The 25,486-nt window shown below is 41.9% G+C and overlaps 1 protein-coding gene across 4 annotated transcripts in view; it reads left to right on the top strand.

Moving 5' to 3' along the window:
• Window positions 1–630: 630 nt before the first annotated feature.
• Zc3h12c (zinc finger CCCH-type containing 12C) overlaps window positions 631–25,486 on the top strand; it is a 64,026-nt gene continuing 39,170 nt past the window's right edge. The window contains exon 1 of one of the 4 annotated variants that reach the window (XM_076576271.1): window positions 631–783. Coding sequence is in view for 3 of the 4 variants with exons in the window: in XM_042280936.2 (XP_042136870.2) it covers window positions 5,580–5,663 (84 nt within the window). In the remaining variant the exon portion in view is untranslated. Of the gene's footprint in view, window positions 784–4,974; window positions 5,176–5,512; window positions 5,664–23,928; window positions 24,815–25,486 lie in introns of those variants that run through there. The other 3 variants (XM_076576269.1, XM_042280936.2, XM_076576270.1) reach the window with 3 other exon arrangements.

Here is a 25,486-nt window from a genome sequence, read left to right as displayed (position 1 = left end):
TTGAATGTGACCTTAGACTCTAGCCTGTTTTCAGCTAGCCCGATTTTGCATATTTACAATTCAAAGTACCGGTTTCCTTTTCAGACAGCTGAGGACTGTTGAGGTAAGGAAGAGGTTTTAGTTCACTTGAAATCCCATCTCTGAAGAAATCCTCCAAAACTTCTGAGCGGTGTAAATGGCAGCGGCATCGCAATCACAGTCCTCCTCAAGATAGCAGCGATATTTCTGTTGTTCTCAGGTCCCCTGTGTTTGCCAAACATGGTAAAAGTGATGCTGCCATTCCAGGCTCGGGGAGAAAACCAGCACATGGCTATGACATTGGCGTACAGAAAACTTTGCCTCTGTGGCTCTCTGGTGACTTTCCCTGATGGCCTCTCTCAAATGCTGGAGGAAACAGTCACACCGCTGCTATGGAATCTGTGGTTACCCATTAGAAAAAAAGAAGTCCTGGGATTGGTCAACAGCACGTATCTTGTGTCTTCCAGTTTCCTACTCTAAGAACACAGCATTAATAAGCAACTGTAGCTCCCTTCGAGACTCACTGGGCAGAAGTATGCTGTATCGCTCTGTGTGTCTTACACAGGGCATGTGCTTAGTAAATAGTTTTTCTGCATTAATGCTGGTGAATGAAGCTAGGTTTCGTTTATAGGTTGTTGGAATTAAAGAACATTATAAAGGATACAGAAGCTGTGAACGAAGCCCTTCACCAGAGGAAAGCATTTTTGACTCAAGAGCCAAAGACAAAGGCACACTGAAGGAACTGCTAACATCATTCCAGCTAAGGTAGGAATGGTTGGCAGAAATGGGGGAGGCGTGAGGAAGAGACTCCAGAATGCTAAGAAGTAACTCTTGCAACTCCATGTGTAGCTACAGGTCCATAAATGACCCGTAAGAAAAGCTCCAAGATATTGCTCAGAAACCTTTGAGTACAGTAGAAACATTTGCCAAGAATGTGTGGCCATTTTGAACCTGATAGCTAACTGTTAGATGCCTCTGGAGCTCTTGGGTAAGGTAGTGAACTAATGGAAATTATTATTATTTTATCTTTTTTTTTTTTTTTTTTCCAAGACAGGGTTTCTCTGTGTAGTTTTGGTGCCTGTCCTGGATCTTGTTCTGTAGACCAGGCTGGCCTTGAACTCACAAAGATTCACCTGCCTCTGCCTCCTGAGCGCTGGCCTCCTGAGTGCTGGGAATAAAGAGAAGCGCCACCACCGCCTGGTGGAAATTCTTGATGAAGGCAAGCCATGGTGGCATGGGACGGACATCTAAAATTGTGCCTTTTATAGTTCATGCATAAACCTAGGAGTGTGAGAGTCTACCTAAGAGTGTTTTTTAGGAGGGAGAAGTACTGCCCTCACAGCCATCCTTCCAAGGGCATTTTTATCAACTAGCGATGCTGTTCCAAGAGCTGGTCACTGTACAGAGATGGCCTTTTGAGGTCTGCAACTGTATTCGATTCAAAGTTGCGATTCAAGGTCCAGGCTTAATTTTATGACTGAAATACAGACTTGCTCCCCAGAACTGATAGTAAGAAGGTGCTGTCCTTGCCTGATGCCTGCTGAAGCCATACTATCAGACAAGCAGAATTTGATCCCTGATCTCACCCAAATGACAAGTGGCTTCAGATTAAGTGATGTTTCCTTTCAACACTCGAACTTCCTCTGAACCTGTGAAATTGTTTTGTTTATTTCTCCTTCCTTACTAGGAAGTATAATAGCCTGGGTTAAAGAAGATGATGTAAGTGGGATTGCAGGGAGTCCATTTAACTCAGAGCCACAGAAAGCCCATTTTTATTAGAAATTTTCTTTCAACGCTGTTTTACAAAAATGTCCCACCGTACCTGATTACTTTGTAATGGAGGCCCTGTTAGATTTTTGTATTTTTCTCTTATTAGCAGATAAGCACCTCTACTAAACTATCTGCCATTTTTAGATAACACTATGCCGTTCCTACATGCAGAACCTGGTATTATCGCAAATGCACGGGTAAAAGCAAATGATCTGAATTTCAGAAGTTGTTCCGTTCACCCCACACTGCCTTTACATCAGGTTTCCCATGACACTCATTTGACTGCTGGCTCCCCTTTCTCAACCCCATCTCTCCATGGAGTGTATTTCCAGATATCCACGGGGCCTCTATTTTTTTTTTTTGGTTTGTTTATTTATTATGCATACAGTGTTCTGTCTGCATGTATGCCTGCACTCCAGAAGAGGGTGCAGGTCTCATTACAGGTGGTTGTGAGCCACCATGTGGTTGCTGGGAATTGAACTCAAGACCTCTGGAAGTGCAGCCAGTGCTGTTAACCTCTGAGCCATCTCTCCAGCCTCCGGGGCCTCTATGTTTTAAGTCACACAATAATATGTCTCTTCCTGTCCTCTCTCACTTTGCTGTTTGCATCATTAGTTCAGGCTGGTTCTACATTGAGCTTCAAAACTTGCTTCCCATTGCCTTCCAACCATCCCATCAATATACTAGGCTTGTCTTCCTAAAATAAGACATTTTCCAGATGATCTTCTTAAATCTGTCACAGATTCTCCACTGATTTGTACGCTGCCTGGGACCATATATCTACCTGCATCTCTCTCCTTCCCCCTCTCTTCCATTCCTCCTTTCTCCCCCTTTCTGCCCTCACAAATCTCTATGGTTCTGCCCTTCTGCCCCTCTCTAGCCTTTTCTTTGAATCTCTGCCCCCCAGGCTTCCCTGGCTCTTCATTAATGCTGTCCTTGAATGAGATCCTTATCTCCATACTCATGAGAATACTGTTCACCCATCATAACCCGCCTCAGATTTCCCTCTTCAAGGCTCAGGGTCATCTTTGGGTGTTCGTATCTCCTCAGCTAAGTAACAATGTGAGTGAGGGCAGTTATTGCATCTTATTCATATAATAGGTCTTAATTTTAGAGTTGAACGGTCTAAACTGTAGTCCTTGTCCTCTTGGTTTTCTGATGACTGTAATCCTGGTCTCGGTTTTCTCACCTGCAAAAAGGGAGATTACGGCAAGTAGCCCTCTATGTGGGTTTTGTGGACATTATACAAGAAAGCACATGTGAAGACTAGTATTTGGAAGTTTGTAATCATCCAATAAATACTAGCTTTTACAAATAATATTCACCTTATCTCCAAAGTACTCAAAAGAGTGCCCTGATCTTGGAACTTGGCTGAGTCAATTGCAGGGCACGGCAAGAGGAAGGCTATGTGGGCAGGACACTGTAGAATGGAGAGACTTCCTGGTGTCGCTAAGGTCATGTCATAGTGGCTGGGACTGACTGTTGTCTGCCAGCCAAATTCCTTCTAAGTCCCTGCCACCCTCTTAGTCCTGTTCCAGAGATACCTGTGGGTTTGGCCCAGAGTACAGGGGCTGCCTTCCCAGAGTAGTCGAACTTTCCTGCCAAAAATCTGACCTGCTGCAGAGAGCAGATTGCTAGTCTTCTAGGGGTCTCCAATGTGATACTAAAACTTTGGACCACCGACGCCAACCTCCTGTCTGCCATTGTATTGAATAGAGGCCCCAAGACTGGTCTGCTGAAAGTGAAGAATGAGCTAAGGCATTCTACTTTCTTCTCTAGGGCTGAGAACGTCCACGGGCATCCTGAGAAGGATGCTTTCCGCTGGGACCTCTTCAAAACTTCAAGTGCAGTAGGTGCAGTGGGGCCAGGTGTGCTGCTCGACTGAGCCACGAAGGCAAATTTCATTTTTGTAGAAAGAAAAGAAACATTAAACTATACAGTTCGAGCTTCAGTAAACATCATGAATGCTAGAACATTAAGGAGCCCGAGACCCAGGCTTAAATGATCTATGTCCTATTGAAAACAGTTCAGAAAGGCAAGAAACAATTCTAATAAAGGCGAGCAGTGTAATCAAAGGCGCCAAAGGCCAGTCCTGAGACAAACACTCGCTTTGTATGCAACACATAGGGATCTTCTATTCAAGCTGTATAAAACTTTAGAACTTGGATTGCCTGACGATAAACAGGGTCATAATACCTAGCTCACCTGGCTATAGTGGCAATTTCATGAGATAAGGAAACCACTGATGGCGGCACATGGTCCATTAGTGTCTTTTCCTCCTGTTCCAGAATTAGATGCATCCAGCAAGGTCAAGAAGTGAGACTCCTGATAACGTTTCCATAAGCAGATGAATAAGATGACGGGAGCATTTCCGAGAAGTTGACCTAGATTGTGCTAGGTGGTGTTCACTTCTCTGAAACAGAGCTCAGAGCGATTCACACGTGTCCCTCCCGGTGCACAGGGCTGCCTGCTCCCAGCCCAAAGAGATCTGAGCTTATCTTGGGTTTAACCTCAATTCCGAAGTGATTGCCATTTCCAGCAAAGCCAGTTCCCTAGCTGAAGGAAGTCCTTCCCAAAGGGTGAAATCCCTACAGCTTCATTTGCTTAAATTCCCTTACTAGTTTTATTATGCAGGGTGTGGTGTTTTGTTTGCCTCTTCCCGCCGCCCCCCCCCCCCCATTTCAGGGTATTAATAATAAGTCAACAACAAGGAACATGCCCTGAGAAAGCAATGCGATTTCCTTGACTGCTCGGAGCATAATCCGAGCTGGTGCAGGGTGGAGACGATGTGGCCAGATCAAGAGGCACCGTCCGGGGCAAAACCGGGGAGTGGAGAGGAGGGATCCGAGACCCCAGGGTTGGGCCCGGAGGGGAAAGCGCGGGAGGGGAGGAGGCTCGGGTAGAGCCCGACAGGTTCCAACAGCTCCCCTCACCCCTCTCCACGCCTCCCGGGTTTCCCCCCCTTAGCTTCGGGTTTCCTGTTTCAGTTCTCCGCGTTCTCCAGCAGCAGGTGCTGGTCTGCCAAGCTCCGCTCCAGTGGCGGCGAAGGAAGGCAGGAGAGCGGAGGGGAGGAACGCGGCACGCGGCGGCTGCAGCGGCTCGGGGCGGGCGGGCGAGCGGGCGAGCGGGCGAGCGAGGAGCGCGGCGGCGGCCGCAGCGGCGGGCGGCGGAGCCCCGGGGGCGCCTGAGAGCCGCGGCCCTGGCGTGCGGTCCGCCCAGCGGGCGGGCGGGCCGGCGGCATGAGGGAGCGTCCCGCTCGGCCCGAGCCCTAGCGGCGGCCGCGGCGGCCCGGCGCTGAGGCGAGAGTGTGGCCGCCTGGCGGAGGGGGGCCCGCGGCCGGCCCGGCTTCCAGAGCATGTCGTGATGGCTGCGGAGAAGACACTGCAGGTGGGTGGCGCGGCGGCCCGCGGGGTGTGCGGAGGGCGGAGGTGGCCGCGGTCGCCTCCCCTCGCCGTGCTCGGTGAGCCACGCTCCAGAGGCAGCCGGCGCGGGGAGGCCCGCGGGGCGGGGAGGCCGCGCCCGAGCGCCGAGCGCCGAGCGCAGGATCCGCCGGGGCCGGAGCGACCGCGCTCAGGGGACTCCAAGGCCCAGGCGGCTCCGACCCCCCGAGGTCGAGTGGCCCAGCGCCCGCCGCTCGGGAACGCCGAGCGGGAGAGCCGAGCGCATCCTGCCCGCGGGCGGCGCCGGCCCCGCGGGGGAATTCGGGCGAGGTGAAGCCGGGCCCGGCGGCCTAGAACGCCGGTCCAGTGGCGCCCGCCCGGCCGGCCGCCCGCGGGCCACCGCCAGCGAACATGGAGGCGGGCCCGGGCGCCGCCGAGGGAAACGGACCCATCGCTGTGATCCTGCCGCTCGGACCCTCGCGCGCCGCCGGTGGGGTGAGGCATCACCCGGCATCTCCATCCAGCCCGCCCGCCATTCGCTTTCATTAGCCATCCTTCCACCCGTCCTCCGGCGGGTCCTAGGGCAAACCCTTCACCCTTCGTCCCGGTGGTCCCCCACTCCTCAGCCCCCCGCCCGAAGCCCGCATCCATTACAGCTAGGATCGTTTTTTTGTTTTTGTTTTTTTAAACTCCCTGCGTGCGACAAGGTGTTACTTAACTTGGAGAAATGAATTCCGCTTTTCTGCCCTAAACTGTTTCATCCTTGACTGTCCCTGAAAGTCCTTACAAACAGCGGTTGCTTCCCAGTCCTGATTCCTCTTAACTGGGCTTCCTGCTGCTTAGGGTATCCGTTAGCACTCCGAGGTGGGGGTTGTGTTCTCAGTTTTGTGATAAAAGAGATGAAACCGTAATCCACATTTAGGGAAAGTTCTCCTATTGGTTGCAAGGCTGTCTTGGAGTATCTCCAGCTCCATCAGACGCTTATTGATTCAGATTTCTTCTTCTTTTTTTTTTTAAACCGCCTTAGAATAGATGAAGAGATAATTGGGCCTAAGCGTTGTATATTTAGAAATGTGAGAAAGTTGTACAGTTCTTCACTCGTTTCCTTACTGAGATTTTCCTTCTCTACTTCAAATGTAAACAGAAAACAGGAGCCATGCCTCAAACACTTTATTTATTGACTTTCCAAGACCTATTAAAAGACCACAGCTAGGAGCAGTGTGGACACAGCACAGGCCGGTGATCCCAGCCCTCATCTGAAGCAACAGGATTCTAAGTCGAGGCTAGCCAGGGCTGGATAGGAGGATGTATCAAACAAAATCATGGGTAAAGGGCATGACTTAAGTTTATTTAGTTTCTTACATGTATACTTAATTTTGCTTACAGTTTCTTAATCTTGGTGTCTCTTTGGAATAAATAGCTTCACTAAAGATGTATTAAAAACCAATCTTGCCGGGCGGTGGTGGCGCACGCCTTTAATCCCAGCACTCGGGAGGCAGAGCCAGGCGGATCTCTGTGAGTTTGAGGCCAGCCTGGGCTACCAAGTGAGCTCCAGGAAAGGCGCAAAGCTACACAGAGAAACCCTGTCTCGAAAAACCAAAAAAAAAAAAAAAAAAAAAAAAAAAAAACAACAACAACAAAAAAAAAAAACCAATCTTATTGTTGGTCTAAGCCCAGGACCAGGCATCTTTCAGATACTTTCTGTTCACATCTTTTCTTGCAGTTCATTATTCTATGGCTGTCTACTTGAAGGTACCATAAAGACATCAAAATGGTCTGTTTTGTTGCATCTGAATCCACATTGGAATGTTTTTCTTTAAAGAATCACTTTTTGCTTTCAAAGTTCCAATTCTTCTACTGTCTGACCATTAAGAAGAGGACACACGCCTCCAATCCCAGATTTTGGGAGGCAGAAGCAGGCAGATCTCTTGAGTTTTAGGCCTGGCTGCTCTTCATGGCAAGTTCTAGGCCAGTCAGGGCTATAAAGTATGCATCCTTGTCTCCAAACAAGCAACAAAACAAAACCAGGAAACATTATAAACAAAGTAAATGAGCACTTCTTTTCTTTTTGATATTTGGGGTTGAACTCTGGACCTCCTATATGCTAGGTTTTCTACCATTGATTTGTATCCCATAACTCAGTTTGAATGACAACCAAGAGATCAATATTTTTAACTTAACATTTAATAATGGAAGTCTAATGGAGCTATTTCAGTGTAATGGAAAATATTAAAGGATGGGAAATAGAAACTTGGAATGTTTATGTGCTGAAGGGAGCTTTTATTAGTCACTTTCCTTTACCATTTTTTTTTTAGATGATCACAATAAAAATATCCTGTTTTGGCTGGGCGGTGGTGGTGCACACCTTTAATACCAGCACTCGGGAGGCAGAGGCAGGCGGATCTCTGTGAATTCGAGGCTAGCCTGTGCTACCAAGTGAGTTCCAGGAAAAGGCGCAAAGCTATACAGAGAAACCCTGTCTCGAAAAACAAAACAAAACAAAGATAAATAAATAAAATAAATCCTGTTTTATATTTTGGGCTTCTTTGGAGATGTTTTAGTGGGCTACAACTGCCAAATTGGAGCCCAAACGGTTAATAGAAAATGTACATTAAAAACGTTTTTTCTAGTCGGAAACTGAATTACCTTGCTGTCATTCTAGCAGAGTTCAATGGTCCTTGCATTTAACTACTGTATATGTCTAAAAGTGTTGCTGTGGATGCCTGCTTGATGATTTGGTTTTTATCTAAGCTTAGAAGAATTCTTTCATTCTGATTTGAAGTTTTAAAGAAAAATGTTGAGGGAATTTTTTAAAAATCTTTTTAGACTGTGAAGTAACAAACTGACCTGCCAGTTATTGCTCATTGGAAGTTGTTTCATTGTTCAGTAGTTATTTAGGTGTGGAGTAAGGGCCCTAACCTCTAGAGGACTTCTTACTAATAGGTAGGACATAATACTTAATGGAAGTCCCTGAGTACTGTGAGTGAAGAAATGGAAAATTCAGATTCTGTGTAAGGCCTCAAAATTAGGCTCAAGTAGCTAGGACTGAGAGCCATGCCCTAGAGGGCTGCAGGGAAAGCGGAGTGGCTTGTGGTGGTCATGTGGTGGTCATGTGGGATGGTTTGTATTGGAAGGACAGTAACAAATGAGTGAACACTGAAGGAGGATTCCGGGTTTAGCCTCCCACTGTTGAGAGCCTGGTGCTGACCTGTAGTGTACCAGTTACTCTAAAACAACTTCCTGCTCTTCAGTGCAGATAAGCCTCACAGGCCTGCAGCATTCAACTGTAGTTAACATCGACAGAGTGAGGGTTTCCAACCTAGCCCTGCTGCATCCTTGTTGAGTCAGTCTAAAAGTCTCTGTAACCGAATATATTGTCCTGCATATTATTGTGAAGGTGAAACAATGCAATAGCGTCATCCTAAGGAGTTTGATTTTGAGACAGCAGAACATTTTCTCATATTTGGAGTTATATTATTTAAGGAGTTGAATCCCCCTTCCAGTTCCTATAATAATGTGCATCAAGATTTTACTTATTGTATTAACAATACTTCAAATATTTTCTTTCTAACAATGTTATTTTATGTAATCATCCTCCTGCTCTCAGACATTTGTGTTTTCCTAAAATTTCAGTATCATAATGGTTTGATTGAATATCTCAGTAAAAATGTGTTTTCAATGTCTGTGGTTTAAGAATGTATTTCTAAATACAATGATTGAAAAGAATACATTTTGACCACAAGTTGTATTGATTTGTAAACCCACTAACAGAGTAAGAAGGCTGATTTCATCACACTTTAATTAAAGAGTAACTTGAAAAATGTTTGGCAGTTGGGCTGGTTAGTTGGGCAGCTCAGCTGGTAGAACTTGCTGCCAAGCCTGATGACCTGAGTTTGAGTCCTTCCACAAGGTGGAAGGAGAGAACTGTGTCCTACAGGTTGTCCTGTGACCTCCCATGAGCACTGGAGTGTGCACATGAAATGGATAACTAGAGGTGTTAAGAATTTTGATCCAGTTGACAGAGATTCACTCTTTAAGTAGCTATGCAGATTGTGTTAGATGTGGGAAGTGTGAAGAATTAATTATGTTGACTACATCAGTGATATTGTCTTCTCTATTTGTTAGTAGCTACTCCTTAGTGATACTGTCACTCACTTTCTCTAATTTGCAAATGATATCAGCTCTGCATTGTGAAACTAAATGATAGCAAGCTAGCCTTATACCTAAAAAGTCAGTGTCAGAAGGCCGAGTGAGTGTGCCCTGCCTGCTACCTACATGAGACCCAGAATGGAGCGCAATACAATGCTGTAGACTTGCTTCAAATGAGATTTTATTTGTTTTGCATTAATTTTGGTAACTTCATTGTGTAGTTCTCAAGCCCTGCAAATACGTTGTGTGTCAGTGTGTCAGAAGTTTGGACACATTTGGTAGAGGCTGCCCCGATAGTATAGGTTGAGGGATGAAGAGTCATGTTGTATGGAAAAGGCTAGCTCTAGCGCTGTCATTTCTCTGGCTCTCACCCTAAGTAAGAATATAAATTTTATTTCTGTTTCTACCCATCAGACATTGTCTACTTTGTAGCCCTGCATTTACTGGTACAAAATAATAAATGAGGGCAGGTGAGATGGCTTGGTGTGCAAAGGCGCTTGCTTCCTCCAAGACTGATGTCCTGAGTCAAGAACCCTCACAGTCTAGGGAGAGAGCCAGCTCTCACAGGCTGTCCTCCAGTCTCCACAAGCATTTTATGGCATGTGTGTAGCGAGTCTTTCTCTGCCCACCAGCCAGCTCACAACGTTGAGACTTACTAATTATGAAAGCTTGGCCAATAGCTTAGGCTTGTTTCTAATGAGCTTTTATAACTTAAATTAATCCATATCTTTTAATCTATGTGCTTTTACTTGAGTCTGTTACCTTTACTCAGTATTGCCCATGCTACTTCCTCTGCATCTCCTGGCATCTCCCTTCTTCCCAGCATTCTCTCTGTCTGGCGATCCTGCCTAGCTATTGGCTATTCGGCTTTTTATTAAAGCAGTCAGAGGGTCACATCTTCACAGTGTACAAAAAGATAATACCACACACACACACACACACACCACACACTCTCTCTAAATAAATGTAATAAAAATTTTAAATGAATGAAAAATGCTAGACAAGGCATTAAGTTAGTAAGAAAAAAAAACATTTAACAGTTATCATTGGTTTGATTGGATAGGAGCTTTTATTTATTTATTTTGCTTTTTACTTAATCCCTGGCTCTTAGTTGTATTGAGAGTAATTGAAGTTGCCAGATGTAAAACTTCTGTAAAATCAAGCTTTTATTGTTAGAAATATGTAAGCTTATATTTTGGGGTTTTAAAAAGTCCTTTAACTCTATTACTTTATGTCTTTTAGGATGAAGCTAAAATTAGTTTTTGTTCTTAGTCATCTGTACTCATTTCCTATTCAAAATTATGTGGGCTTAATTTTATCCTATTCTGTGATTTAGTCTGTTTCAGATCTTGGCTTTTACTTCAAAATTTATTTTCATTGTTTCATACACTTACATTCATACATTGAATGGTTTGCTCATATAATTGAAGCCATCTCATGTAACTTACTCTTTTAAAATATTTGTGTCATTTTCTTTGGCCTGAGTTGATCTTAGGGATTACTTAATTTTAAGATGACTAGTACAGCTATAAAAAAAAAAAACTTGAACTGTACAATAAATGGTCTATTTAGATGAAATATATTATTCCTGTTTTTGCTAAGACAAAAGTGCCTTGAGTAACACAGAAGTCCTGAGTTCCAAGTCAGTTCAAGTTAGCAAGGTTACATACGTAGGGAAAATTGTCTCAAATAAAGAGGAGTGGGTTTGTTTGTTTGCTTTTTGTTTGTTTGTTTGTTTTGGTTGTGGTCTTTCAAGACAGAGTTTCTCTCTGAAACAGTCCTGGCTGTCCTGGAACTCACTCTGTATACTAGGCTGGCTTTGAACTCACTAAGATTCACTTGTCTTTGCCTCCTGAGTGCTGGGATTAAAGTCATGAGCCACACCACTGCCCGGCTAAGAGGAGTGTTCTCTAAACTCCATTTCAATTATTATTATTATTTTACCACTTCAACCTATCTCTTAAACTTAAGTTTTCAGTTTAATATTTTGGCATATTTTATCATATATTTGTCAAACATATAAAAGGTGTAAAATAATTATGAAAACACCTATAGTTCTCCCCAAGAGATAATTAAAATGGTAGGTTCTCAACCTGTGGGTCACGACCCATTTGTTGGTAGAATGACCCTTTATAGGAGTCACCTAAGACCATCAGAAAACATAGATATTTACATTATGATTCATAGCAGTAGCAAAATTACAATTATTAAGTAGCAACAAAAATAATTTTCTGAAAAAATAATTTTCTGACTGGAGATCACCACAATAAGAGGAACTGTGCTAACGGGTCCTAGCATTAGGAAGGGTGAGAACCACTGCTTTCAGGGGTTATTACTGCCTGGATGATACTGAACATATTCAAATACTGCAGTTTGATTTTTAAAAAAAGAGTCAAATAAGATTTGAAATGAAAAAAGAAACATTACAACTGATAACACAAAATAAAAAGAGATTACTGTGGCCTATTATGAAAAACTGTATGCTACCAACTAGGAAAGCCTGAAAGAAATGGATACATTTCTGGACACATAGATTCTGACCAGTTTTCCCCCATAATACAATTGTAGGACAAATGTCTGTATAGGGATCTGTGCCCAAAGTGTGCTACATATGAATTTCTTTTTTATTTTTGTTATTTTAACTGTGTGTTTGTGTGAGTGTATGCACACAAGTGTACAGGTGTCTTGAGAGGCCAGACGAGAACACCAAAATGCCCTAGAGCTGGAGTTGGAGGCAGTGGTGAGTCACCTGGTGAGTGCTGGAAACTGAGCTCTGGTCTCTTAACTGCTGAATCATCTCCCCAGCCTGTATTTTAAACCATTTTCTGATCTGTGATCACAGCAGCTGACCTCTAGAGAAGTTACACTGGTTAGTACCCTGTTAGTGTAGGAATATTCGTTTCTACGCATCCATCAGTTTGCTCGGAGTCTTCACACAGCCTTGTTGACTTGCTAGATGTGAGTGGCTGTAGTGCCACAGCTTATTTTATAGTCAGGGAGACCGAGTCTGTGGCCACCCCCCCCCCCTTGTACTGCTGCATGGTATGTGTGTGATTGGGGACAAGTTTCTTTCTCGTTTCCCTGAGTCACTTTCCTGTCTCCCAAACAGTGACAATAACAGGTTGTCATGATGTGACCATGTGAGATGACTGTTGGGAAGGACTGATGATGTGCACTGAAGCACTCAAGCCTTAGCCATCATTCTTGACTATGAACAGCTTCTCGTTATACATAGTATGGTAATGTGGGCATCCTATAATTTGAAATCAGAAATGCTCCAAAATGCAAAACTTCTGAATGTTAACATGATGCCCCAAGTAAAAAATTACATGCTATGAAAATGTATTTTATGAGTAAAGTGATTAGAATGTTATATGTGATTATATGTTTAATATGGAATGGCCTCTTACTGAGTTTGTTACATTTGTTATCTCTTTAAAAGATAAAGTTAGAAGGTAAAGTAAAATGCTCAGCTACTTACTTTACAAATACTGGTTCCTTACAGACACATTCACTTACCAAATCATTGTTTCCTCCATAGTCTTTAGACATTGTTTCCCAAACTCCAGTGGGCTAAAAACTTGTTAAAAGTGAGAAATGCAGTTAGCAAACCCTAACCCTGTATTCCTTAGTGAATGCCCTTTAATTTTTTACATAAGAGACTGAGATAAGCTACTTCTACTCCACCTCCACCCCCACTAATGTAGAGGAAGGGGGATTCAGGGAACCAAGGAGGTCCAGAGACCAGGAGCAGCCCTAAGATGTGGTTTAGTAAGCTGTTCTTGTTACTCCGCTGTATCTCAAGAACCTTCACACTTAACTGCCTACTTCTTTGAATCATGCAAGGATCCCAACACTCACTGACCTTTCTTTGGGAGTTTTGATTTTGGGTACGAAAGATCATGGCAGGGGTAAGGACGGTGGCTGTGGCCTGGTAGATGGCAGCATGAAGCCTGAGTATCCGAAGTGCTGAGAGGTTGGAGAAAGGCTAGGAAGGGAGGCAGAGCAGGTACCTCACCACACTTAACCTTGTCTCCTGAAGCCTGGCTTCCCCGGCAGGCCTTCATTGCCTCACTCTCCACTCCCAGTTGGTCCTGCCCCTGCATCGTGCAGAACCTTGAAAGAAGTACAGAATTGCGGGGGGGGGGGGGGGGGGGGGGGAGGGAACGACGACACTGGCTTTAGCAAAGGATCACGGGGGCCATTGCTTTCCTGACAGTCAAGTCTTAATCCCCCTTCACTGATGTCCCTCTTTTGTGGGTACTCGTTCAGTTAGTCCCATGCATGCGTGCATCCATTCAGACCTTTAATTGCTGAGATACTCCTCCTCTAAGGTTTCTGTCCCCACCTCAAAAAGTGGGGAGGGACAGGTGACTCCTTCTTTTGAAACTATTCCTATCCCTTCCTGCCATCCCCTGAAAAAGGAAATGTTTCTGTAGCTTAATCCTTTCCTACCAAACATATGTCATCTCTTCTGAAGTATGCACACTTAATTTTTTTTTCTGTGCAGAAATGGAATCTAGGGCCTTATGCATGCTAGGCAAGCAATCTACCATTGAACTATATCCAAGAGTTCTTAACATATGTTCCATTGATCCCCGAAAGGTCGCACGTGCACATGCACAAGACACACACACACACACACACACACACACACACACACACCAGAGAGAGAGAGAGAGAGACTCTCAAGAGCTATATTCACCCATGTAACCTGTCTGAGTCACTTACAGCTCTTTCTCATGACAGGCATGCAAATAAATGAATTGATGAATTTAGTAGAGCTGGCTTAACCTCCCATTTGCTTTGAATTTCTAATTGTGGACCGTGTTATTTTCTTACGTTTCATCGAAGTATTACTTTAAAACTATATTACTTAAACAGACTTGCAATAAAGTTTAGTCAGCTAGCTAACATGTATAATTTATATGTTCTGAATTTCAGTTTAATGACTATTAATAAAACAAACTAGTCATTGTTGGATTTTTTGCAAATCAAATGATTCTTTAGGGATGTTTTTAAATATACTATTTTATTCAGTAGCAATATCTGAGGGAATTACTATGGCTTTAACTTTTCAATAGTTAGTTTGTAGGCCCGTGAACATGGCTAACAGAAAAGTGTGGCAAATAGCAATGTATTGCTTTAGGGACCTTCTGTGGTTAGAAATGGCAAGGTTGAGGAGATGGTGCCCTGCATAGGTCGGAGGGATGGCTGCTCTTCGTCAGTCACAGCTGTGTGCTTTAAAGAAACTGTTAATACCTACCATCTGTATCACTAAACTGAAACAAATGGTCGTGTGTTATTCCCTCGAAAAACACTGCTTTCCTTTTAGGCGCTTGTAATATATCTTGTAATTGTAATTTCATTCATTCTTCCTGCCAGTCTTCCCCATTCCCCCTCTCAGACAGATCTCACTATAGGATTTGGCTGGCCTGGAACTTACCATGTAGATCAGGCTGCCTACAGATTCATAGAGATCCACCTGTGTCTGCCTCCCTAGTGCTGGGATTAAAGGCTTGTGCCACTACACCTGGCCCAGTTACTATCTTTTTTCCCTTATTCCTGCCCACCAGTAAATCAATATATTCCTTCTAAATTACTGATTGCCAACAATTTTTATACATTTTTTCACCAGGTACTACTAACATTTTATAATTAGCATCACCAGCTAAAGTCTTTTCTGGCCTTGTAATCTTGGTGTTTCTTTAAAAAAAAAAAAAAAAAAAAAAAAACACTGTATCATTGGCTTTTCTGAACTAAATGTCGTATCTTTTTCCCTGGAGAAATATCGTTCTAGATTGTTTTTGTTCATAAGTTCATGTGATGTGATATCATGAACAAAGGAATATAATAGGTTATGTGAACTCTGAGGCATTTGATTTTGCTGTTCTGTAAACAGGGTAAGAACAGCTAGTGAGATGCAATAATAGACTTTTCCTGAATGATGTTCTTTCTTCTTAATTAGTTAATAAGGAGAGAACTTTAGAATTATTTCCATTTGAATGCAAATAAATAGTGTGAACTATTTGATTTCTTGGATCTTTAAACAGGTGGTGAGTGGGACCCAATGAGAACCTTTGCCTGCATGTTATTTTTTAATTCTATAAAGAGAGAACCCTTACAATTAGTTCACTGAGAACATAAATACTGTAAGTCAAGATTTCTACTTTTTCCGTACCATAGTTTCACTTACACGCATTTTGAAGTACGTGTTTCAGCTTTTACTGTGTCACAGTTACAAGTTATGATGTGTATTAATTCCACTGGTCCATGCAACAACCCTATTCTAGCACTCATGTTGAATTGAGAGATGATGAGTAACTTTTAGGTACTAGGATAGTTCGGGACAGAGCATTGACATGCTATTGTGTTTTACATCTATACATTGTAAATTTATATCTTATTCTTACCTTGTTCATCTTCTCATTAGATTCCATGCTGCAGTTAACTATACCCTAGGATTTATAGTAAGCATTCAGAGACAAACTTCAGAATACCAGTGAATCATCTTTAGAAATAGCGGCACCTAAATAGGAACAAGTGGTTTCACTCATTTTTGTGGCATTGGCCATTGAGAGATACTGTTGAATAAACTAACTATATCTCGTTTAAGTCGGCAAACACTGAGGCCCATGTGTAGCCAATGGATAAGTTATAGAAAATGACAAGTCCTCCCCCTGTATTTATATTAGATAGTCTAGTAACATATTCATATTGATGAGTTAAATGAAAACGTCCATGATAATGTTTGGTGTTGAGGTAGGAGCTCACCATGTAGTCTAGGATACTGTAACTCATGACCCTCTTATCTCTGCCTCTAGTATGTGATCTGCTTCATAGATCATTTTAATGCAATCAGCATTCCTTGCTTTTTCCTAAACTTTTGATAAAGGAGAGAATGTATTTGTGTAACTGATTTTTGCAAGGCTATACATAGTATGGCATGCATGTGATATGCATTAATATAACTAATACTGACTGGTTATTATGCATCTAACACTGTTTTAAGGGTTTGATCATTAATTTTCAAAATAACCATATTATATGCCTTTGTTTTCTACAACTGGGGATACCTAGGCATGAAGACATTAATTTGCCCAAGACCTTAGGTAGGTCAATAGATAAGTTGGTAGATAGACAAACACACACACACACGTTCTCTCTTAGTGAATTATTAGTAAATATAATCTTCCATTAAATGTATGCATATATGTAACCATATTTTTATGTCATATGTAGCATTTTTTTTTTTTTTTTGGTTTTTCAAGACAGGGTTTCTCTGTGTAGCTTTGCGCCTTTCCTGGAACTCACTTGGTAGCCCAGGCTGGCCTCGAACTCAGAGAGATCCACCTGCCTCTGCCTCCCGAGTGCTGGGATTAAAGGCGTGCGCCACCACTGCCCGGCCATATGTAGCATTTTAAAAACCCAGCCATTCATGCTATAGGGTATCAGGGTCAGCACACACTCATGCATGTGCATGCACATTGTTCTTTAGTATTACAGTACAACCAGTCAGAAGTTGTGATGCAGATGTAAGAGTTGGTTGGGAAGATGTACTCTGATCTATGTACCTGGAACACTCAAGGGTCACAGGGAAACACTAAAGCACAAGTTGATATGTAGTTCACTGAAGTTTCATGTCTCAAGTATTTTCTAAGATACCAACAATAGCTAGTCGGAAAATATAAGGAGAAGAAAACAAAACAGCAGAATATTCTAAGACAACTTTCTTGAGACACCTATGACCCCATAAAGGACCCTGTTGAAAAACAAAGCCAACTTCACTGGACTCAGTGCAATCAGTGGGCTCCTTACAGAAGTGCTGCAGCAGCAGGGTCCCCAGGAAGTTCTCAACAGCTCTTGCTGAAAACTTTGTCAAAACAACTAACACATACCTGAAAGCATGTCCATACAACCATGGCCAGGAATGGAATTGAAAATGGGAGAAATAGAGCAGTAAAGACTTGTACATATAGTGTACCTAATCTATTGTAATCAACAGTTTTTCATTTATTGTCCAAGTTACAGAAATAGAAAAAGATCAATGGAACATGGTACAAAATAAGCCCAAGTTTGTAAGCTATGATATGGAACTGGCCTGGCACCCCTCTATCCAAAAACTCCTCCAGTTTGCCACCTCAGAATAAAGGACAGATTCTTTCTATGACCTGCAACCTGGGGACCCATGGCCTTTATGAACATACTAAAATGTGGGCTGTTTAAATCAGAATCTCCAGAATCCTCATTTGGTTCAAATGCAGTGTCAAGTTTTGAGGAGCACTGCCCTTTAACACTCTAGTTTCCTTGGCCTTAGTTCCCGGTCCTTGTCACCTCCCCTGCCCCTCCATACACACTGTGCTGTAAGACAAGAGGATGCACTTTGACCCTGCAGCATCCTTAGTGCAAGACACCGAGCACATACTCAGTTTAGAGGAAAGCTGGTATTAAAAAATTATAGGGCTAGAGGAATTTTCAAGAAGGAGAGCAATTACACTGGATTCTTGTGATTCACTGTAGCTTTGTCATATAAAGTTCCCACAAATAATTAACTAGAGAATACTGAGCCATTTCCTCCCACAGGAAATACAGCTGTCTCCCATTGTCTGTTGAAGATACTTTCTAAGACCCTGATGGATGCCTGAAATTTCAGATAGTGCTGAGTGCTACAGACAGACATCAATGATGGAACTGCCTTTGATTCTGAAAGTTATGATTATTCTTTGTGCCCTGTTTCACTAATCAGCTTTAACTAGTATGCCATGTGGAATTAATACAAAAGAATAACAGACATGCATGTAGCTTTTGAAAGAGCTCCTGCTAGATTTACATATCAGGTCACTCGCACTCCAGGGGAAAGACAGAGCTGCAGTGTTACCCCAGTGGAGGCCTCATAACCAGGAATGCAGAGGCGTGTTCAGCACTAGGAGACGTGGGCTCCCTTGAGTGTTAGCCCTACTGACATGCTCACTCTGTCACACACATAGAAATAAAATAACGGTTGCGTTTCTGTATTCAAATTGGCCAAGACCTGTTATTATGATTACACTTTTACTGAAGAATCTTCAGGTGTTAGTACACTGCTCATGCTAAACCATTTGTACACAGGCATAACTGAAGACAAAGTAATTCTGCTCTCCAGAAGCTCACCTGGTTCATAAATAGTGCAGTCTAGACGACTCATACTATAGACGTTCAAAGGAGCTGGGGATCATTAAAGTCTAAGAAGATCTTATGGGAAGTGAGCCTTGAATGACAGATGTGATCGGGAGAAGTAAGGCAGACCTTTTAACGTCTGTACCTTTGCTTTTGCTGTCTCTTCCCTATAAATGAAATGAGAAATAAGACAATAGAACCAGAGGAGGCCCAGATTGTAGTCTGGAAGACAAAAACCATCAGCAACTTGTGATTTGAAGCTGCCTATCTGTTTAGCCTGAGAGTGATGTCATTGGCAGTGACTGTCAGGAAGACACTTAGGGGTAATTAAGGAGATGCATTAAGAAACAAGTCTTCTAAGCCTAAGGGGAGGGTACGCTTTGCCTACCTGGAGGTTATTCATGTCCATACAGAGGGCAGCGCTGAGAAGAGAAAAACAACTAGGAATTCATTAACTAGAACTTAAATGAATGAAGCAGCTGAGAAATGGACAGAAGGTGAATATTTTCTAGAAGGCACTACTGCCCCAATGGAGTCCTTTAAGCAGGTGAGAGCCATCACACAGCTCAGATGTGAAAGCAAACCAGTGCTGTGTTCCAAGGTGGTACATTTGTTTCATGTGTATTTTTGTTTTATAAACATCAAAATTAACCTGAAGTGTGGGTCATTTTGATTTAAGAACCATTTTCTTCCCTTTGTTTTTGTTAATACCACCTTATCAGATGAACTCTCAGCCTACTCCATATAGTTCTGAGGGAGCTGCCAATCACAGCAACACATACCACAGACCACGCTAATTGAGTGAAAGGATTAGCTCATGACCCAAAACCGCACTACTAAGACTGTCTTGGGAATTTGAATAGCCAGCCCAGAATCATCAGATGAAAGCGCTCTAGAAACATGACAAGTCAAACCCTGAGTTCTGTCCTGGTCGTTGGCCTTCCAGAAGGCGTACATGTTGAGTTCTTTCTTTGATCCTTGTCTTAGGATTACTATTGTTGCCATGAAACACCATGACCAAAGCAACTTGGGGAGGAACTTTGTTTTCCATATCACAGTTCATCATCAAAGGAAGTCAGGACAGGAACTCACGCAGGGCAGGAAACTGCAGGCAGGAGCTGATGCAGAGGTCATGGAGGGGTGTTGCTTACTGGCTTGCTCCATGACTTGCTCAGCCTGCTTTCTTCTAGAACCCAGGACTACCAGCCCAGGGATGGCACCACCCACAATGGGCTGGACCCGGCCCTCCCGCATCAATCACTAATTAGGAAAATGCTCTACAGGCTTGCCTGAAGCCTGATTTTAGGAAGGCATTTTCTCAAGTAAGATTCCTACCTCTCTGATGACTAGCCTGCATCAAGTTGCCATAAAACTAGCCAGCATAAGCCTGTAAATTTTTTAAATTTCTTTTTCTTTAGAAGTCTGTTTTTCCTGTGGGCAAAGATTAAATTCATATACATTCATTATTTCTTAGTGTGTTGTTTGATTGTTGAGGCATCTTATTCTGAAGCCCAGGTCGGCCTTAACTCAGCGTTTTACCTTCCAAGTGCTAGGATCACAGATACGAGCCACCACACCTTGTTCTTACTCTTATTTTCCTTCTTTCTTTCTGCTTTTATTTAATGTTGGTATTGTGTGGTATTTTTAGGGGCAAGTAAATCTTATACTAAAGATTTTTGATATTTCATTCTTGGTATGAATTGGGAAAGTTTTTTTTAAATAAGTACTGGCTTATTTTGTGGCTGTAGAGGAAGATGTATCAGTGATAATTTTTACCAACTTCCCTATCTGCCAGCAGTGTTTAACTTAGCAGTGAGAAATGCCAACTATCTCATTGAAGAAAGTGGGAGCAGAGGATGTGTTTGGAATTTGAAATCTGCACTGTGTTCCAGCAGGGCTCTTTCCATCGGGTTTTGTTTCCATCTGTATCATAATGTATTAGTGCATTTTTTGTTGTTTTCTTACTTTGCTGTTTGGGGTGAGGTATTTGTAGGTTAAGTTGGCCTCCAGTTTGGGATTCTCCCACCTTCACCTCCTGAGTGCTGAGACTATGGGCAGGTGCCACTACATCTGGCCTCTTAGTATATTGCTAGCCAGCCAATATGAATATTTTTCTCAGATTATGAGCTTTGTTTAATACAAAATCATTTGTATTTGATTATTTACCTTAATAGAAGATTCTGGTTTCAGTTTATGTTTCTTCTCACCATTGGTGTTATATACAAGGATATACTTTCTATTACTTTTTTTTTTGGATGGATTATATTTAGGGCCATATCCAAACATGAACTAATGTTGAAGTTTTCATCGTATGCCTCCTCTTCTTGGTTTTCACTGCACAAAAGAACTTAGGAGAATTATGATTTTTTGGGAACGTGCTAGGATCAGCATATAAAAAGTTATATTTAAGCCAGGTGGTGGCGCCGCCGCACGCCTTTCTTTAATCCCAGCACTCGGGAGACAGAGGCAGGCGGATCTCTGTGAGTTCGAGGCCAGCCTGGGCTACCAAGTGAGTTCCAGGAAAGGCGCAAAGCTACACAGAGAAATCCTGTCTCAAAAAACCAAAAAAAAAAAAAAAAAAAGTTATATTTATCAGCTCTTGATACAGTTGACCCTGTGAGTTTAGCTGATACTATGCAAATCTACAATAATTTGTATTTAGTTCATCTAGTCAGTATTATCAGTGTTGTGATTCAACATTTCAAATAACACTTTGAAAAATAGTTTAGTGTATGGAACATCTCCTGCCTTCCTAATAGACTCAGATAGGCCTATGAGTACCCAATTCCTCTGTTCCATCTTTTTACACTATGTATGCACGTTATCGTTTATGTTTTGTTCATTTTCTAAAACCTTGAGAAATAATAACAAATTTTGGCAAGAGCTATATCTTGTAACTTTAGGGGCATGATTGGGGAATTTTGATATGGTAATCTTTCATGATACTGCTGTTGGGATCAAGAGTGCTCATGTATTAAAGAGAAAGGTAACAGAAAGTCAATTTGAGTCACCTCTGGCCAAGAGACTTGCTTCCAAACACAGCCTCAAAGCACACTTGTTTCCCTTTCATGCCTCAGAACATGTACAAGGCCCGCTTTTCAAATGTCAGATCCAACCTTTGCATTGACAGATCGTAAAGAATACCAAGAACTATGCTGGCTCCTTTTCCTTTTGTTATTTGTTTCCTTTCTGTCATATATGTGCAGTCATTTTTTGCAATGACCCAAACAGAGCTCATGAGGTACAGCTGTTTGTATTTGTCCTGCAGTGGGAAGTGGACTAGGCAGGCCTATGTGACATGTGACCGAAAATGCCACACTGGGCCCTTTTCACCTACAGATGTTTTAATGTGCTTAACATTATCCAACACTAGCAACGGAGAGGGTCTAAATATCACAGCAGGATCTGATTAGCTTTTTCAGATCACTGCCTTTATTTGCTGTTTGCAAAAAAGCTTAATCCAGTGCTGTAGATGAGGCTTCCTGCTGCGCTCTGGGGTAGTTTTCCTTCTTTGGGATTCCTCCTGCTGCAGCATTAAAGCTGTAAAGTAGTAACTATGGTAGCAAGTGATAAAGAAAGACTGTCCATTCATACTAGGTGGTTTCCTTGTACAAACAACAGAAAAGGCCTTAATAGAAATACTTAAGTACTGTTCTCACTGTGTCTTCTCGTCAGTGCTTTGCAATTTAGGTATTTTTGGCTATAGCTGTAATTACTTTGCATAGATTTATGCTGTGTTCATCATTTTTATCTGATTTAGGCCTTATTGCTTTCAGAGTTGATACCTTTTTGACCTTTTAAAAGAGCTCTGGAAATGGAGGGAGGCAGAGATAATTTTAATTTTCCTCAATTCTGTGATACTCATATGCTTACCTCAAAGTGAGGCTTTGCATTCTGTGTACTTGACATAGTAATTTACAATAAACTGTGACAGTAGAGATACTTTATCTTGATTTCCGGTGGGCTCATGAAATTACATCACAAGTTTAACTGCTTCTGATATATTGCTACAGTGCTTGGCAGAAAAAGAATAGTTCTCACTTCAGAAATTAATATGACATCTAGAATCTAGCAGTTACGTTTTGTTGAAAAATATTGTCACCGAGCTGACAAGATGGCTGAGTGGGTGAAGGAGCTTGCCAGGCCTGACACCCTGAGTTTGAACACTGGGACCTTTATGGTGGAAGGGAAAACCAACTGGAGAAAGTTGTTCTCTGATCTCCACACTCAGAGTCTCACACACACACACACACACACACACACACTTTTCTAACATTTGGAACAACAAACCAGTAAAATATTAAGTTCTGTTGAGGGAAAACATCCATGGACACGATTACCTACATTATCATACTTTGTCTTTTCTTTCTGGAAACTAATTTCAAGTTTTTAGTGAGCAGGAGGAATGTTTTTGGTGAGATAGCTGAAAATTTTAAGTGCATGAAATAGATCTTTCTCTCATTTTGTAACTAGAGAAAAGTCTGATTTGTGTTTGAGTGGACTCGAAAAAGACAAGGGCAGAAGTCCCAAACTAGAACTTTCTCTTCCTAAGTTTTTACAAATAGTCCCACTGTGAACAACCGCTGTTGATGTGTGAGAAGGGAAGTTGTCTTACATTGTTTGGAGTACTTCAGTTTTCTATCTTTTGAGTTCAAGATCATAGTTTGTGTTGTTTATTGTTTTCTGTTTTTGTTTTATTTTAAGTCTGAGCTTTGCATAAATCAGCAGTTCTTGGCCTGTACTGGAATTTTATTTGCATTTCAGTGAAAAGCGTGTGGGTTTGTGTGTCTTGTGTCTGTGTCTGTGCATGTCTGCCCATGCTTGTGTGTGTATTGGTTCTACACTACACAAATGAGTAGTCTATATCACATAAGTAAGAGTAGCTGTAGATTTTGCTCAGTAAGGAAATACTACAATGTCTTGTAGTGTTAACATTTGGATTAAATGTTTTCATAATCCTAAATCACTCAAGATATAGCCTATCTTGATATAGCTCAGAAGCAAGTAGGATTATAAACACTGTCACGTGTAACATAGAAGTAAATTAGAGGTACTTATTAAGTGTACTTTAGATGTCCTTCAAAATTATCCCAGTATTTCATTTTAGTATTAATATATTCTGAACTTAAATTTGAGTATTACAACTTTCAAATTTTATGAAATACATTTTAGCAAGTATGTTATGAAAGATTTTGCTTTTATTTAATTAGATGGCTAACCAGTGTCTATAATAAGAAGTTTTTACATTGCTATTTGACATAGCTCATCTGGGCTGGTCTGATGATTTTAAGTTGAAGTTAGTTTTGTTAAATTTATACTTTACGTTACTTGTTTTCACAAACTTAGACTAAATTAGTATTTTATTTTTACTACATTTCTAGAGAACTCGCTTTTTAAAATGAATTCTATTTGTAAACTCATAAGCCTTTTACTTTGCAATCTTCACCAGGTCTCTTTAAGTTTTATTATATTGTAACATATTAACAAATATTTTGTTGTTGTTGTTTTATTTTTCCAGACAGGGTTCCTCTGTGTAGCCCAGGCTGTCCTGGAACTCACTCTGTAGACCAGGCTGGCCTTGAACTCAGAGATCCGCCTGCCTCTGCCTCCCAAGTGCTGGGATTAAAGGCGTGTGACACCACCTCCTTTCTAACAGATACTTTAAAGTGCATATTCTCCACTATTGCCAGAGAAACAGATCGACTATAACCTTCTGCCTCATTTCACCGTCACTCCCTTATTAAAGGAGATTGCTGCAATAGTTAAGTACTACTTTGACACACCTCATTTTCTTTATCTCTCAAAGAAAAATGAAACACTAATAGACTAGCATATAGCCTCAACTTTTTTGGAAACATGCAACTTTTCCTGCTTTAAAATATAATTGCTTTCTTTGTTTTCATGCATTAAAAACAAGGAGGAAAGGCTGGTCTGCCCAAGCCAGGTGTTCCTTGTTGGCAGCCTGCTCCCTAATGACTGCTCTCAGAGAGCAGCTGCCTGCTAGTCAGCTTTGTATGGCCTATTGTTGCTGCACACCCCTTGTTAATACACATGCTGCCCGGGGCAGACCCAAGAATGACATCAACTTGCTTATCTTAGAAACCTACGAACCTGACGCAGGGTGCTGAGGTTGCCTTGCATCTGCCTGCCTAACTAATTGTGAGCTCTCTGGCCTGTGATTGGCTGGAGTTCTACTCGGTAATAGGTTAAGCAAAGACATTGCCATTCCATCTGTTCAACACTCATTGTTCTTCTTGCCTGCCTGGAAGTCTGCAGCTAAAATTGTGTTGTTACTGCTGAAGCTGCCACAGAAACCAATGTCTTTGTACTTTCCTGCTAACGTGAGTATCTGCTACTTAGTGCTTTGGAAGTTAAACTTTGCTGTAAGGGCTATAATTTCATCTCTGTGAAGGCTAGGAAGCACCACAAAAGAAAACATGCAAATGTGTTAGTGCCAGTATACCAGAGAATCTGGTTCTCTATGTAAAAATATATCTGTGAAGCCGAGTTTTATATTTTTATGTTTGTGGATTTTGCAAATAATTACTTGTAGGTTCATGAATGCTTTCAAGCCATAAGCATTACACACAAGAATTTGGAGCTTAAGACAAGTTACAAGGAAGTTCTAATATCGTGCTAAACAACAAATTTAGATTTTATCTTGTCAAATGCTTATGTTTCCTAAGGCATCACTGCCATAGCCAGTTCCTGTGAAATGCTAGTCAGATTCAGTAGATTTTTTTATTGTGTTAGAGTCTAGTTTGCAGAGATGGATTGATACTGATAGATGTTCCAACAGCTGGTTTTAAAGATGATGATTAAGCATTCAGTTGCCTTGTCAACAATTTCAGTATTCATGTAGAATTATTTCCTCTCTCCTACCCTTTTCCTCTTGTGTTAATTTCAGATATTAAATTGAAGGTGCCGTTCGAGTTACTTTCAAGAGTTCTGTAATGGGGAAGTAAGGAGTACACAAAGACTTTCATCTTGTCAGTTCAGGGCGGTGGTGGGAT

Source organism: Peromyscus maniculatus, chromosome 7, assembly GCF_049852395.1.
Source record: "Peromyscus maniculatus bairdii isolate BWxNUB_F1_BW_parent chromosome 7, HU_Pman_BW_mat_3.1, whole genome shotgun sequence".
NCBI classification, from domain to species: domain Eukaryota; kingdom Metazoa; phylum Chordata; class Mammalia; order Rodentia; family Cricetidae; genus Peromyscus; species Peromyscus maniculatus.
The sequence above is the reverse complement of the archived record's forward strand: the minus strand, read 5'-3'. Positions and strand labels throughout refer to the sequence as shown.